The 17,272-nt window shown below is 34.8% G+C and overlaps 1 protein-coding gene across 1 annotated transcript; it reads right to left on the reverse strand.

Annotated features, from left to right (window-relative positions):
- Window positions 1–647: 647 nt before the first annotated feature.
- Window positions 648–11,725, reverse strand: LOC115960050 (probable xyloglucan glycosyltransferase 6). The gene is made up of 5 exons (XM_031078744.1): window positions 10,739–11,725; window positions 4,256–4,564; window positions 2,240–2,530; window positions 2,043–2,156; window positions 648–1,705 (listed from the first exon to the last, which is right to left on the reverse strand). Exons 1-5 carry the CDS (start codon window positions 11,465–11,467, stop codon window positions 1,070–1,072), a joined length of 2,079 nt encoding a protein of 692 aa, XP_030934604.1. The 5' UTR covers window positions 11,468–11,725; the 3' UTR covers window positions 648–1,069.
- Between the last annotated feature and the right edge of the window lie 5,547 nt (window positions 11,726–17,272).

Here is a 17,272-nt window from a genome sequence, read left to right on the forward strand (position 1 = left end):
AATACAGGTTATATGGATGCTGTTATAATTCTTTTTTATCTCTCTGCAAAATTTAAAAATGAAATTGTAAGTGTTTCTTGTCATTATCAGGCATTTTAAAGTGCCAGAGGATGTACCCTCAAAGAAACAAGAAACTTTACACAATCATGAAACATATATCTAACTAGGGGTGTTCACCAAACCATACAAATCGCACCAAAACCGCCCGCAAAATAGCATTACTGCACCACACCGCAAGTAACAATACACCGCACCACAAGGTACAGTGTGTGGTTTTATAATAAAAAAAACCACACAAACCGCACCCTGTCTATATACTAATATATTTATTTATTTTTAATATTAAATATATTATTAATAGTTTAATAACCCTAGTTTTCAAAAAAAAAATTTTGATAACCCTAGCAAGTGTTGACTAGAAAAGCCAACCAAAAATAAAGAACTAGCTAAATAATTTAAAACTTGGCCAAAAAAAGGGAATAATTAGTTTTGGGATGGTAGGAAATGCCCAAAATTTGAAAAATATACCAACTTCAAACCTCATCTTATACTAATCTAACCATACCTATAGGAATAAGACAACATCCACAAATTTGAGAACATAAATTTCATTTCAACCAAAGTATATCTTATTGTACACAAATCTGTTGATAACAAAGATTAAAGAATTTTAATAATCTAACAATTCCCGTCTTGTTTGGTACATGCAAAAAAGTTTACTTGGTAGCATACAAACAAACAGATTGGACATAAGAATCCTTTCCTCTTCACCATTTTTGAGGGTCATATCTCTCTGCAACCTTGAGACAACTTTATGTTAACTTGAGGCATATGACTTGACGGCAACAATGATACAATAGCCCTTTACACAAAAAGTAAACTCATAGACTACAAATATGTGCCAGGCGTGAAGAAATTGGTTCAATGAGGGGCCAAGAAACACAAAAGGCAGGTATGAACTGCCAATACTCTAGCCAGCACATTGGCTCCACTCATGGTAAACTGAGTCCCAGTCCAAATCCTGGGGAAATAGCTTCCAACATTACTCAAAAAATCAAAATACTAAAGGTCAACTCACCTGCTCGCCTATCAAGTCAAGACCAACAATTAAGAAAGTGATCCCTTGAAATAATAGGAAATAGAAGTGAATTCCTTGGGCAGACAACAAGCTTCTCACTGAGGCAGTTAACAAAATGAATGCAAGAGTAAGTTCCTTCCTATACAACCGGTTTCTTCTAGTTTTACCGATTTTTTTAGATATCTCTAGTTTGCTCAGCTCTTCAAGGCCTGAATCTGAGGATGACCTTAGAAGACCGGTAGTTTCCACTAGGGGATCAGATTCCTTCTCAAATGCAACTAGGTCGTTCTCTGATGATCTTCCCAATTTCTTTGTAACTATCCACTCATAAGAACTTCCAAACCGAAACAATCCAGATATCATGGCATTAAATTTGGTCACAGACATGGTGTTCTCAAAAAGAAGGTAAGGAACTATAAATGGGATTGATCGTGGTGCTGGGAGAATATTCAATATAGACATGATTCCTGGAACATAACAAACAACCCAAGCTGGTAGCTGAGCTTCTGGCAGGAACATGGTCAGGGGGAGAATGATGCAAAAGAGTGTGAACGAATAAAATGGCAGGATGAGCTTTCGTAGGAGGAAGAAAAGAAATATCAAATTGGCTTTCTTGGCAAAACTCACCTGGAATGTCAAAGAAAGTAACATTAGAATGAGATATAAAACATACTTAAAGCTGAAGTACTTAATACCAAACATCAAAGCCACAGAATGATGAGTTAAACAACTTAATTGAAGTAATGTCTTAGAAGGATACATTTAAATGATTTTGTTTGCACAACTGTGCATCTTTATGTTTGAAAGTCTTAATGGAACTTTCATAGTTTGTTTATCGAAGAGAGTGCAATGATTTGTCAACTTCATAATCCACCTTTCCTCATGACCATTTATCAGGTTTCTTAAACTTCCATCATATTCAATGTCTTGCAAATAACACCATAAATAAATGAGACTTCCATACCTTAGAACGGAGTATGTCAACAAAGCACAAGCGGAGCAACTGCATTGGACCTGAATGCCATCTGTGTTGCTGTTTCTTGTATGCTTCATAGGACTCTGGGAGTTCACAAAGGCACTGCAAGAAGGAGTAAGATCAGAAAAGCATATGATTAATCTTAAAACAAGTTAAGAAACCCTGTGAATGGGAATACATTATACCCTAACATCATCCAGATATATGAACTTCCACCCACAAAGATGAGCACGAACAGCAATGTCCATGTCCTCTACAGTTGTCCGTTCCAACCAGCCACCACAGTCTTCAAGGGCTTTAATTCTCCAAACACCAGCAGTTCCATTGAATCCAAAGAAGTTGATAAACATGCCATTGACCTGTTGCTCAACCTCAAAGTGGAATGACAAGTTTATGTTCTGCAACCTTGTAAGCAAGTTCTCATCCTTGTTCACAAATGACCACCTTGTCTGGACTAATGCCAGTTCATCATTCCCCTTCAAAAAAAGATCTGAAAGTTAGGAAATCAAAACTTAAAGGTCACCTATATCTACTTTATAATCTACAAAATGTTTCCATATTAAACAAAAGCACTCAATAAAGTGGATAGATGGTGAATATTGAGGGTTTGGGGAAAAGGAAGAAACTTGAATAATTATGCTGACATCAATTAGAATAGCCTCATCAAACTACAATTTCCGCAACAGAGTAGAAAAAGAGTTTTCAATCATATTTAACTTTTTTCCCTCTCTATAGGCAATTCAACTCACACACCCATAAGGATTGAACTCATGATCTCACCCCTCCACCCTTTCTGGGAAAGGAGACACCATTTGGTTCAAAAACAATTGGTGCTATCAATCACATTCATATTTGCATCCAAACACAAATGTCATATTGATTAAAGGAATCGATCAACTCCAACATCCAAATTCTTGGGAATGTGATCCCTAGAAATCTAAAAAACTTGGAAATGTTAGCATGGCTGTTTGGTTTGATCAGGAATTCAGTAAGATTTCCACGAATGTGAGATCCTCATATATTGGTTTATTCCTAGGAATCCTTTGGAATTATTGATTTTTCCAAAAATATCTTTGTACATGATAAGCTTGAAATACCTCAATATTTTAATTTTACTCTAAAACATCAGTCATCCAGTTCCACTAACATTTTTTTTTTTTTTGGGTTTGGAACCCATTGAGACACCATAAAGGAAAGAAAGATCCAGAAAAGGGAAAGAAAAAAAAGGAAAAAGAGGACGAAATGGAGATTAAAACAAAATTGAAGCAGTAGTGAGCACCACGTAGAACAAATGACTAGGGGACGAAAAGGAGATTAAAAGAAAATTGAAGCAGTAGTGAACACTACATAGAAAAATTGACTAGAAAACAAGTACGCAACTTCCCTTGGCCATAGGGGTTCCTACATCATGGTAGTGATAAAGCAATGAATTGAGCAACAATTGAGAAGATAGGAGAGGGTTTGTGTAAAGAGAGGAAAGTTTTAATTTGGTTAGTTGGAGCTACATTAAATGGGATATTATTGTCATTTTATGAAATAAAAATAAAAATAACATTCCCTAGTCATAGTAATGTGGATACTTACCAGTTCTGAAGGGGATCGACATTCCCAAAGAAGTAAGTTTTAATGGGAATCTGGATATATGTATGTAGGAATCCATAGGAATATCTTGGTATCCTTATGTATGTGCATGACATTTATATTGACAGACAACTATCGACTTCATTTGAGAAGATTGTAAACCACCTAAACAAGTAAACATCTTATTCCTCTTGTTTGAAATAAAAACTATATACATGATTTAACAAAGAACCACATCATTCTGCAAAGCTATGAACAACATGCACAGCTGCCAATCTAAGAAATGTATCTAGACCGAGGTTTCTCCTCTTTCTAACATATTTTGTCTGTTATCATAAAAAAAGAAATTGATTTTAATAGAATCAACTACCAGGCTAGTCCAGGTTGTCCACAACACAAATAATCCTTTGACGTTGTTTATGCTGAAATTTGCACGTGTAATAAGTATTTATATATATACATATATATATATATATATATATATATTGTAGACATAAGCATGGATATAACTTGACAATCTAAACAACAGCTATTCTATGTAGTGTGCTTTTATATCATAACAGTAACCATTAAGCATGCTCGATACATTAGAGTACATTAAATGTATCTTTTAAAGTTACCTTAAAATAAGGAATAGTTTTCTTCAAGAAATCTGGTCCTGGCTGAAAATCTGCATCAAAGATTGCCACAAACTCGTAATCTTTTACATAATCACAGCTCATTGCAGATTTGAGATTTCCTGCCTTATAGCCAGTACGAATGAGACGGTGTCTATACAATATGCGAACACCCCTTTGTTGCCATTTCTGTACTTCTGCCTTGATAAGTTGTTGGACATCTGATTCATCAGAATCATCAAGAACCTGTACAAGCATTCTCTCCTTTGGCCAGTCCTGGATACAAACTGCTGCAATAGATTGTTGGTAAACCTGTGCAGCACCCAAGGACAGTAGATGTTAAGGTTTACTGAGGAAAAAAGGAAAGAAATAATACAAAAAACACTGAAAAACTGAAACAGAACAATATATACATAGATGTGTGTGTGTGTGCAAATAAAAAACTGGCATTGTCAATTCATTGCAAATTTACTATGGATTAAATTAAGAAAAAATTAAAATAAAAATTGAATATTTGTGAACGTAAAACAGCAAACGAACATACAAACAAACACAATATAATAATAAATGATTATGATTTTCTACATAAAAATAAATGAGAGCTCCCGTCCATATCCAAGTAGGTACTGAAAATCATACAGAACAATACACATTCTTCACTCTTCTCTCCCTTTACTCTCTCATATTATGTTCTGTAATTATACCTTGAACTTTATGTTCTTGAAGAAATGTTATAATGTTTTTATTAGTACACAGAAACACACACACAGCCTGTAGGTCTTGAATTCAGGACCCAAATCGCTACCCCATTCTTATAAAGGAGAAAGTGTCATTTGAGTCAACGCTCATTGACATTGAGCATACAGCAATGACAACAACCACCAAACCTTAATCCCAAAATTTTGGGGTTAGCTATGGATCTCCAACACACTAGTCAGGCTCGGCTACATTTATTCTTTTCTGCCATTCTCTTTTATACAAAGTTATAATCTCTATTACTTCTTTAATTAACATGTCCTTTTTTACTACTTCTAGTAATGTTAATTTTAGTCTTCCTTTACCTTTTCCATTCCTTGAATCAACTCACTCTTTCTCACCAGTGCATTAATAGCTCTCTTCTAAACTAACCAAACCATCTCAAGCAACTCTCCCTTATTTTTTCATCAATAGGGGCTGTCCTTATCTTTAAACGAATTTCCTTATTTCAAATCTTAACTTTCCTTATATTTTACTTTTTATCCATCTTAACATTCTTATTCAATTACACTCATTTAATGAATATGTTACTTCTTAATAGCCCAACATTCAGTACCATTGAGTATAGTTGATCTTTTTTTTTAATAGATAGATAGAGTAGGAGAGGGGAGAGTGGGGTTCAAACCACAAAGGACACCATTATCGTAGGGTATCATTGGAACCCCAAGTATAGTTGGTTTATTTACATTCAGATTGATGATTGCCGAAAGGCTTATGATATGATAAGTCACTACAGTAACAACAAGTCTTAATCCCAAATTTTTTGGGGTCGGCTATAGATCCTCAACAAATTAGTTAAGATCAGCTACATGTATTCTTTTCCTCCTTTCTATTCAGTCTGAAGTCATATTCTATGTTACTTCCTTAATTGACAAGTCCCTTTTATTACTTCTACTAATGTTATTTTGGGTTTTCCTCTATCTTTTTTAATTCCCTTAACTTAAATCAACTTACTCCTTTTTACAAGTGCATTAATCTCTCTCCTCTGAACATAACAACCATCTTAAGCGACCCTTTATCATCTTTTCATCAATAGGAGCTACCCCTATCTTTAAGGGGGTACAAATACAATATGATCTGTCATTGCTAAAAGAAAAATTTTCACCATTTTTGGATAACTATGTCACTGCTAAAAGATTTATTGTTAAATGACTTATTAAATGACTTAAATCTGTTACTATTGGGCAACTTAAGCAGCAACAGAATGAGTCTCTTACATTTACTTTCCAAATATACTCTAAAATGTACTATATTTTTATTTTTGTTTACTTACATATTATTTTTCCAATCCTATCATTCCTACCTATTATTTCTCCTCAAGGCAGTCAGAAGGGATCCATTAAGATCAATTCAAATTGGACAAAAAATTTTAATTTTCTACAATCTGCATCTTCCCAATTACAAAATCTACATGCATTCAATCTTTTTAATCAAAGATAAGACAAGAGAAGGCTATCTGAGATAGTTTGGTTATACATGATGAAGACCTCTAAACACAATAGGAGTATTTGGTTCACTTTGGAGACACAAAGGACAAGAGAAAGACCAAATAACAGACTGGTAGAGAGCAGTGAGTGAAGACATGAGGACTTATGACTTGGCAGAAGGCCTGGCCTATACCTTAAGTAGACCAGGATGGAAAAAGAAAGAAGACATAAAAGCCAAAACCAAGTCGTATGGACGTGAATTGAGTAGCATCCAACAGTCCTGACAAAAGATCCCTTAATTATGCATGCTAATCTTGAGTCACTTTAAAAAAGAAGGTGTAACATCATTTGAGATGGTAGACAAGCTTGGCAGTTGGCGCAGCATACTTACAGTTAACAAGGATACAAAAATGTTGCCCTATGCAAGAGACGGTACAAACTGAAGGAGATAAGAAGTCAATTGTATAAACCCATTGTCTTTCATCTCTATTTCTCTTGGCCACATGCTTCAACACAGAAATTGAATGCAAAACACCAAAGAGGAAACTATTGTAAAACTCACATGTGGTCTCCATAAGGCTTAGGTAGAATCACAATACTTTTCATTATACATGACTCCCATAAATGTGCCAGCATTATAGCTTATACGCGGTGATGAAATTAATTAAAATCACCTTTTGTTGTTGGTCACAATTTATAAGTGAAGAACTTTTAGTTCTATTATCTTAGTTCTGCCCCAGGACGTGAAACTGGAATGCTGCTAATCCTACTCGGTTGCAAATAGTAGCTGTTAGTGTACACGAGGCCCTAGCTCATCAGTGGGCCCCAAACTGTACTACTTTACTACCCTACTGCATACTATCTAAGTTGTACTATTGTGGAGTACTACGTATTGTACTTGAATATTGTTACTATTAAATGGCCTCTCTATATAAGAAGACCTCCTCAGTACAGTTGTATACAATTCAATCATATAGAAAATTACATTCTCAAATTTAACATGGTATCAAAGCTAGGTTCTCCATTCTTCATCAACCTCATGGGAATATCCTAATATATGTATCCTAATCTATTCTAACACTAACAAATACAAGAATTTTTTCATAACCATTGAATTTTGATAAATTTTAAGCCAGAATCATATTTAACTTATGTTTTAGCTTACTAGTGCAACAACGTCCACAATTGGCCATCCAAGAGTTTAGAATCGAAAAACCAACAACTGGTTCAGCAATGGATCCTCAAATTAATCGATCAAGGTCAGCCACATGTAATATTTTCCAATATCGTATTTTGTTCAAACTCATTCACCGTATTACTTCCTTATATGATATGTCATTTTTCACTACTTCTATTAATATTTTTCGTTCCCTCAACCTAAAAAGACTTATGCTTTCTCACTAGTGCTACATTTAAAAGCTCTACATTTAATCCCTCTCCTTTAAACATATTCCACAAATCTCAAGCTATAGGGCTGTGTATAAGTAAATGATCAATAGTCTCCCCATCCCCATCCCTCTTACACATGCAACACTAATCAATCACAACTACTAAATGCGTCCGCAAATTATGCCTACAAACTTATTTTGGATAAATTTCAAGCCAAAACCATCATTTCACTTATGCTTTAGCTTAGCGGTCTTTGAAGAGTTCTATTAGCATTGTAAGTTTGAAAAATCTCTCAATGCTACTTTTATTGCCTTAATTCCTAAGAAGAATGATGTCTCTAATTTTTGAGATTTCAGACCTATTAGCTTGGTATGGAGTATTTATAAGATCTTGGCTAAGGTTCTGGCAAATCGTTTGAAAGTAGCGTTAGATCAGTTGATATCTAAATCTCAGGATAGCTTTGTGGGAGGCAAACAAATCCGTGATTCAGTCCTTATAGCCAATGAGTGTGTTGAAAGTCAGGTGAAGAGTAAGATTTCGGGAGTGATTTGTAAGCTAGATATTGAGAAAGCTTATGACCATGTGAATAGGGAGGCTTTTTATATTTGTTAAAGAGAATGGGCTTTGGGGACAAATGGTGTACATGGATTCATATCTGCATCTCCACAGTTCAGTTTTTTGTGTTGGTCAATGGGTCTCCAGCTGAATTTTTTGGTAGTTCAAGGGGTTTGAGACATGGGGATACGCTATCTCCAATGTTATTTTTGGTCATGATGGAGATGTTTAGTAGGATGTTGAAGAGAATGGAGGGGCAGGTTACTTCGTGGCTTTAGAGCAGATGGTAGGAGGGGTGGGGGGGAATGTGTTTTGCACTTGCTGTTTACGGATGATACTATTCTATTCTGTGATGCAAATGTGGAGCAACTCCTTCATGTTCGTTTGTTACTTCTTTGTTTTTAGGCCGTGGTAGGATTGAAGCTCAATGTGTCTTAGAGTGAAACGGTTCCTATAGGTGAAGTGAATAATGCGCATGCTTTGGCAAAGATTTTGGGTTGTAGGGTTGGGTCTTTGCCAATGACTTATCTTGGTATGCCGTTGGGGGCATCTCATAAGGCCCCCTCTATTAGGAATCCTATATTGGAAAAAATATAACGAAAGTTATTAGGGAGAAAGAAACTGTATTTGTTGACAAGTGATAGGCTAACTTTGCTTAAGAATATGTTATCTAGCCTTCCTACTTATTTTTTTATCTCTTTTCACCATCCCTACTCATGTGGCTAACAAAATTGAGAAGTTGCAAGGTTATTTTTTGTGGGGTGATTCCAAGACACACTTGTTGGGTTGGGATAAGGTGTGTATGCCTATTGCCAATGGTGATTTAGGGATTAGGAAACTGACCACTTTCTATAAAGCCTTACTAGGAAAATGGCTTTTGTGCTTCGGGGTGGAGGAGACTCGACTTTCGAGGAGGGTTGTAGCTACTAAATTTGGGGAAGAATTGGGGGGGGGGGGGGGGGGGGGGAGACTTCTAAGCTAGGAAGTGGAGTTCACAAGTGTGGCTTGTGAAGAAGTATTCTGATGGGAAACTTTTAGCAAAAACATCCAGTTTAAGGTTGGGCTGGGGAATAGAGTGAAATTTTGGACAGATTGGTGGTATGGGGATCTTCCTCTTTGTTTGGCTTTTCTGGTCTTATATAATATTGCTACAAACAGAGCGGTCTCTCTCAACTCTTCTCTGATAAGGCAAGGAGCAGAGGACTTGAGAGATTGGGAGGTTTGTTTAATTAAAGGTCCTAATGATTAGGAGGCAAAGTTGGTGGATGATTTCTTTTGGTTCTTGGCAGCCAATTTACCTTCAAATGATGATGGTGACCATATGAGATGGAAGTTGACAAAGAATGAGGATTTTAATATCCGCTCATTTTATCAAAAGTTGCGTGATTATTCTTCCATTGTTTTTCCTTGAAAAGGTATTTGAAAGATTAAGGCACCCCGGTGCATCATGTGTCGTTGTTGTGGGGAGACAGTGGATTAGTTGTTGCCACATTGTGGGAAGGCTCATCGTTTGTGGAACTTTGTCTTTGGTACTTTTGGGATTTCGTGGGTTCTCTCAAGATCGGTTGCAGATTTCTTGTTTGGCTGGTGGAATTGGTTGGGGAAGCATTCATCTAGCATTTGGAATTTAGCTCCGTTGTGTTTGATGTGGTGTATTTGGAGGGAACGCAACTAGCGGACTTTTGAGGACTTAGATAGATCCAATAACTAGTTGCTTGCTCTTTTTACTGGTTCCCTTTTTGATTGGTCTAGGGCTTAGGGACTCACATCTAGTGAATCTCTCCCTTTATTTCTTAACTCTCTATTTCTTTGTAATTAGTTTCTTTTCTCTGTTTGTTGCTCTTTCTTTGCTTTTGTAATTTTTGATATGCTTTTTGCTTCTTTGCATAAAGCTATCTATATCTTTGTAATTAGTTTCTTTTCTCTCTGTTTGTTGCCTTTTCTTTTCTTTTGTAATCTTTGATATGCTTTGTGCTTCTTTGCATTAATTTTTTGAATATACATCTTTCTTATTTATCAAAAAAATAAAAGGTCCAAGCTTGACCCTCCAAGAGTTCAAAATCACAAAAAATAAAAATTGGGTCGGGTGGCCACATGTGATCTTTTCTAACTCATACACTATTACTTCTTTAATCAACATCTCATTTTTCACTACGTCTATTAATGTTAGTATTTTAAATCTTCCTCTACCTTTTTCCATTCCTTTTTCCGTTCCCTCAACCTGAATCAACTCTCTCTCTTACCTTTACCTTACTGATGCAACATTACTTCTTCTCCTCTAAACATATACTAACCAAAAACACAAAAATTACAATAGAAAAAAAAAAGGGGGGGGGATATGAAACCTACATGTTCTTACCTCCCTCTCATTGCACATTGGGATTTGCACCAACACCATGGGATAATACTCCTCCACCGCCCCCACATTCCCCTTCTCCTCATCCGCCGCCGCGTACCTCACCGTCGCCACCGGCTTAAGCTTCCGGAACTTGATCCAAAAACACCCAATCATCAAAACCACACGATCAACCGACTGAATCAAGAACAGCACGATACACACATTCGTCAACGCCTGCAACGGCGGAGCCAAGTAGTTCGCCCGAATCGAGATCCAGCTCGAATACACAAACCCCAGCATTCCCAACACCTCGTCCGACCCAACCGGCGGCCTGAAATGCCATCCTTTGAAGTACGCCGCAAGCTCCAAACACAGCAAGATCAGAACCAGAACCAAAAAAGCCTTGATCAGACGGTACAGACGCGACGACGAGGACGACGAAGACGAAGAAGACGAGATCCGACGGTGGGAGATGCGGAGGAGATAAACGACGCCATTGGCGAGAAAAGCGAAGAAGGAGAAGAGTTGCTGGAACCTCAAGAGGCAAAGCCAGTAGAGCTGGCGAGCGCTACGCGACCGTCCCTTCTCGACCGTCGGATCTGAGGTGGGAGTGGTGACCTGTACGGTGAGGATGTCGTTGTTAGAAGAAGAGGAAGAAGTGTCGAGGAGGAGATCGTGGTTGGTGTTGTTGTTTTTGTCTCTTTGCTGGTTCCACCACTCCTGGAACTCGAAGTTCTCAGGTCTTGTCATAATTTTTTTTGACAAACCTTAATCTCTTTGGTTCGGTCTGTCTCGTGTATTTTGGTTTTTTTGGTTTTCCATTTTTGTTGCTGAAAGTGAAGAATGGAAATGATGGTATGTGAATGTGAGTGTGTGATCCGGAGGAGGAGGAGGATTGGATACTGTTAAGGTCTTAAGCTAAATTTAGACAGAAGTACCACCAATTTTAGCGGGGAGGTTTTTGCTTTTGCCTCTTTATCATTTGAAGTTGTAGGAAGCAGCAAGCAGGCCCATGTGAATGTGATGTGCATGTGCCTCTTTGGAGTCTAGACACATCAAACACTTAAATGGTTTATGTTGTAAACTCTAGAGAATAGACCCATCATTTCTAATAGTTTTTTAGTGGTTAGTACTTGGGATGGTTTTTATTTTGATTATTTAATCAAATTTGATTTCACTTTGTCCTTAAAGTTCATTTCTATTATTGATCTGGTAGTTAAACACCAATAGAAAGAAGTTATTTCCTTTGGTTTAAATTTTCTTAACAATCATATTATTCTTAGACATAAACAAAATGACCCTTAATAATAATAAAAATTAAAATAAAAAACTTAAATTTAAGAGTCCAAATGAAAGTAATCAAGGGTCAAAAGTAGGGGGCATTCACGATGCAGTTCAGTGCGGTTTTCGATCATTTTATGCACCGCACTTTGCAGTGTGATTTGTCCAAAACTATAACCGCACCACACCTAAATTTTGCAGTTACAAGTACAATGTAGTGCGGTATACAAGGTGCGGTTTGGTTGGTTTTAAGATGGTATATTTTTCAAGATGTCATGGCAAATTTCTAATTTACTATTAATAATAATGACAATATGACAATAAGTTTTTTTTAAAAAATATAATGTGTGTAACAAATAAAGTAGAACAAATATATACAAGACAAAAAAAAAAAATCATTTAAGATTGATAGTAAACTAAAAGTGTAACAAATATATTGTATATACAAAACAAAAAATAATAATATTAAACTTTTGAACTTTCGATTTTGTGAGATTGAGAGCATGAGATGGAGAAGTGAATGATTTTTTGAACTTTTGATTTTGTATTTAACCAAAACGAAATCATTTTAATGTGAAACTAGAATGCACTAACACTAGGTTGATCACTTACTTCATATAATATTAAATTATTATATATATCTAATATAAAAAGAAATAAATATAGGGATGTAGTGCGGTTTTTTACAGTTTTTTTATCATAAAATTGTACTCCACACCACACAATATGGTGAGGTGCAATTACTTCATTTTGCAGGTGATTTTGGTCAGTTTAGATGTTGTCATGCATGCATTTTAAGTGGTTTGAAAAATACCCTAGTCAAAAGTATAATTTTCTCTTTCTAATACTAATCATATTTTTTTAAAGTTTACAAAAACTAGTTTTTTTTTTTTTTTTTTCATTTTACAAGGCACTTTTACTATTTTAACCTCTTTAAACATTTTCTCTTCTTTTTTTTTTTTTGGGGTTGAAAAAGGCCGATATATAAAATTAAATGAAATAGAAATAAGTTAATTACATATGTTGGCTACCTTATGTTGAAAACAATTTTTTTCACACCAAATGGCATTATTTCATTGGTGACCCGTGCCACATCAACATTATTATGGATATTTGGATAAATATCTTTCAAAACACAAAAGAGCCCATATTTTATTCATCTACATGAATTTGGATCTTCACTTATAAGGTGGGTTCATGGTCCATAGTCCTTCTTCATCAATTGGGCTCATGACCCACAACATCATCAACATCACTATATGGATCAAGCTCAATCAAAGATTGAAGAATTATGATCCATATTATCTCTCTTATACTTATGGAAACAACTTCTCCAACAAAAACTCATATTTACACAAAATGACATCAAAGCTTATGGTCATTTGCCCATGGCAAATTATCTTATATTTTTGGGCTCATGATCCAAGCTCATGAGTCTCATTGAGGAAACTTTGGGAGCTGTGGTTTTGAAGGGCCAAAAAGTATGTTCCGTAAATCTCCACAATCTATATTTGATAAGAGAAGCTTGTTACTTGGCATGTCTTCTCCAACTCCCTGAAGTTTGACAAGACAATGTGTAGTAGATAACATTTGGTAAGCATCCTATATTATATAACACTTAAAATGATAAAACTTCTCAATACTCTTTACCTAAAACTTAATGTTCATTATATGGTACAAATTTTGAAATCTGGCCATATTATTTCATATAAACTATATTATAATTTTCAACTAAATCTAGCCCAAACTCATGGCTAAACCTTATTGGCTATCTCTAATTTCCATATATAAGAAATATATCTAATATCTAAGCCAACTACTGTAATCAACATTAAATGCAAGATCAGCCCAAGTATTCCCTTCTAACTACCTAATTTCAGCTTTAAATACTCTTATTGCTCTTCAAGATTTTGTCACAATGTAAAAATACTAGGGTTTGGCTTACCTCCAGTACTTTTTTAACTGGAGGTCTCATTTTGTTTTAAATACACAATAGCAAATGGTAGTAAGTTTTAATCTCCACATTTTATTTAGTTATGGGTGATGTGGCAGTTTTTCAGTAAAACAAAGTGAGATTCTAGTTAAAAAGGTATTTGAGGTAAGCCAAACCCAAAAGATTGTCACTATATCTTTAAAACTTCATTAAATATCAACCAATTAGTTTATTACTTACTAAAATTATATTGTAATGAAACCATGGACTAAAAATATAATTTCCAAAACATAGAACTTAGCTAACAAAGCACTAGTAATGTTCAGCACCTGGCACATGTCCTAAAGTGGCATTATCAACCATTAATGCTCAATCCCAGTAACTAGATGCTATACCCAAAATAGCAAGACATCCTCAAAAGGGATTTTACCATTTTAATCCAAAAACCTAGTAGCCAACTGCCCTTCCAAAAATAGCAAAATTGCATAAAAAAGATCTTACCATTTCAAGCCAAATCAATGAAAAATATGCTGAATATTTTGTCACTAGCATGACATCAGCAAGTTAATCTCATCTACTTCAGCTCCAGGCAACAACTATCTTAAAACAGCTTCCTTCTCAAAAAAAAAAAAAAAAAAATCTTAAAACAGCTATGATAGAACTGCTATTCCAGTAACCTTAAATTTTAGAATTTCCTCTTTTGGATAAAAACTAAAACTCACTAACGAAATTACCCTTTTTTGGCTAAAAAACCTTTCCAAATTTTCCTTATTTTCTGATTTTGCCTTCAACTAATTCCATTTTAGTTTCATACTTGGTTCCATTTAAAGAGGACCTAGCTAAGCCTTAAACATATTCTTTTCCTACACTGTATACATACATTCTACAACTCTTCTAAAGAATCTAAATACACCATTCTCTCATCTTCTATCTTTCGGAAATTTTACTATTTTGCTGCCCATTAACACATTTCCATGCACTTTTTTTTTGGCTGGAGTAAAGAATGTGGAATGATGTGAGTGTTTGATCCGTAGGAGGAGGACGAAGCTAATTTTAAGGTCTTAAGCTAAATTTAGACAAGTACACCAATTTTAGCGGGGAGGTTTTGCTTTGTCTTTGTCTTTGCTTGCAGCTCTATCATATATGTTTTGTTTTTCTTATCATTTGTAGTTGTAGGAAGCAGGTCATGTGAATGTGATGTGCATGTGCCTCTTTAGACACGTCAATACTTCAATGGTTTATGGAGTAAACTCTAGAGTGTAGACCCATCATTTCTAATAGATTAAATTTCATTTTTGATCCTCAATACTTGAGAGTTTTTCATTTAAGTCCATCAAATTTGATTCCATTTTCAAAGTGGTCCTTTCGTTCATTTCTACTATTGATCTGGAAGTTAAGTACCAATAAAAATAAATTGGTTCTTCTAGTTTAAACTCTCTCTTAATAGTCATATTCATAGACATAGACAAAATGACCCTTAATTAAACACCCTAAATTTAAGAAACCAAATGAAAACAATCGATGGTCAAAAGTATAATTTTGTCTTATTAATACTAATAACATAATTTTTTTTAAATTTACAAAAACTGGTTATTTTCGTTTTACAGGGCAATTTGAAAAAAGAAAAGAATATATATATGTGTGTGTGTGTGTGTTGGAGAGATAACACTTAAGAGAGGAATTAAGAATTTGGCTGCAAAGTGAGTATCAAAACCAATTTTTTGTGAGTTTACATAATTTTGTCCTATTTTTGTAATCAAAGTTCTTGGCATTTCCGACGTTGTTTGGCTCAAGTGAAGTACCATTGGAAGGATTGCAATGTTTACTTTCTAAAGATGCTTACTTTATGGCTCCTATGTTCATATTTGATAAATTTGATGCCTTGAAAGGCAGTGTGAAATTCAATTTTAAGCACAAAAATCTCATTTTGGTATTTTATCAAATTCTTTAATTTTTAAGGGAATTTTCGGCAATCAAGAATAGCAAATTGAAATTCACAATGAGACATTTCCGACAACTCCTTATTTGGGTCAAACCAAGGTTGTTTAGTTATAATTCAATCGAGTTTAAATTAGAATAAAGTTTTATTCCACTTGGTCTAAAAAATGACCAAGTGTTGGACACTTTTTTCTTATTTTTTGCGATATCTTGCTCATTTTAAATTTGACATGGCCCCATTACTTGTCATTTTGAAGGGAATTCAATTACTTACAATATGGGTTCAAATTCATCTCGATCAAACAGTTGGATATATGGTCAAATTAAGGTCAAACTTGTCATTTACAGGAAAAGTGATTGGAAAATATTTAATTTTGATGCGAAATGATGAATTTTGGTGGTGGAGTGAATTTTTGACTTCTTTTGACCATCAGTCAACTCAATCAAAGTTTGATTATCAAATAGTATTTTAGTTATTTTGAATATTGACACACAAAATTGGTACATTCGACATCTCATTATGACAAATTACATTGAATTTAGCACTCATTCAATCCTGGGATCATAATTATAATTTTTGCAATTTTTTTTACTTAAATTGAAATTTTGACATGCGAGGTGAGGGTGAACAAAAATATGATATCAACACGTGCTCCACATCTAATCAATCCAAGCCCTCCTAAAGTCATTCTTCAAGCTTTCTCGAGGCTTCATTTGTGGCTTATTCAAGGCATTTTCGTGGCTTCTTCAATTTCATCTTCAAGACATTCTTGACGGCATTTTCAAGGGACATTCTCTAGCTTAAACCAAACTTAAAGCTCCATCCAGCTTCCACCTTGAGTTTGAAGTGTGGGGGTGGAGGGGGAGTAATTAGAGATGTTCAAGCCCTAATATTCTAGGCCCAAGTCTTGTACTTGTATTGCAAGTCTGTTAACTAGGGTTTAGCTTGTTATAAATACCCCTAATAGGTTTATTGTAACATAGGATTTATACTTTACTCATACATCAAGATGTAGTTTTCAAGGGGTTTTCTTTTGTGGACATAGATCGTCAAGTTGAATCACATAACGTGTTATTTCTTTTATGCTTCCACTTTTGCATTCACCTCCAATTTATTTAACATAGCATCAAAGCATCTTTGACTTCATCCAAAAAAAAAAGAAAAAAGAAATAACACATTATGTGATTCATCAAAATAATTTCATATGAAGCAACAACAATATCACTCAAACACAAAATATTTATTATTAAAATAAATTCAATTCCTTTATTATATAGGTAAATTAGCCCAAGTTGAGTAAAGGTATCTCAATGCTACTTAATCATAGATTAAAAAAGGGAAAGCTATGATTTTATAGACTTACTTTTCTTAATTGGTTTGTTTACAAAAAAAAAAAAAAAAA

The sequence above is a fragment of the Quercus lobata genome, chromosome 9 (genome assembly GCF_001633185.2).
Source record: "Quercus lobata isolate SW786 chromosome 9, ValleyOak3.0 Primary Assembly, whole genome shotgun sequence".
In the NCBI taxonomy this organism is placed as follows: Eukaryota; Viridiplantae; Streptophyta; class Magnoliopsida; order Fagales; family Fagaceae; genus Quercus; species Quercus lobata.

Bases quoted from the DNA above. Each gene is read 5' to 3' on its own strand.
- LOC115960050 (XM_031078744.1), bottom strand. From the start codon at position 11,467: ATGACAAGACCTGAGAACTTCGAGTTCCAGGAGTGGTGGAACCAGCAA. The intron at 2,157-2,239 runs GTATAATGTATT...TCCTTCTTGCAG, and splicing joins TATATCTGGATGATGTTAGG to TGCCTTTGTGAACTCCCAGA. The intron at 1,706-2,042 runs GTATGGAAGTCT...TTGACATTCCAG, and splicing joins TTGACATACTCCGTTCTAAG to GTGAGTTTTGCCAAGAAAGC.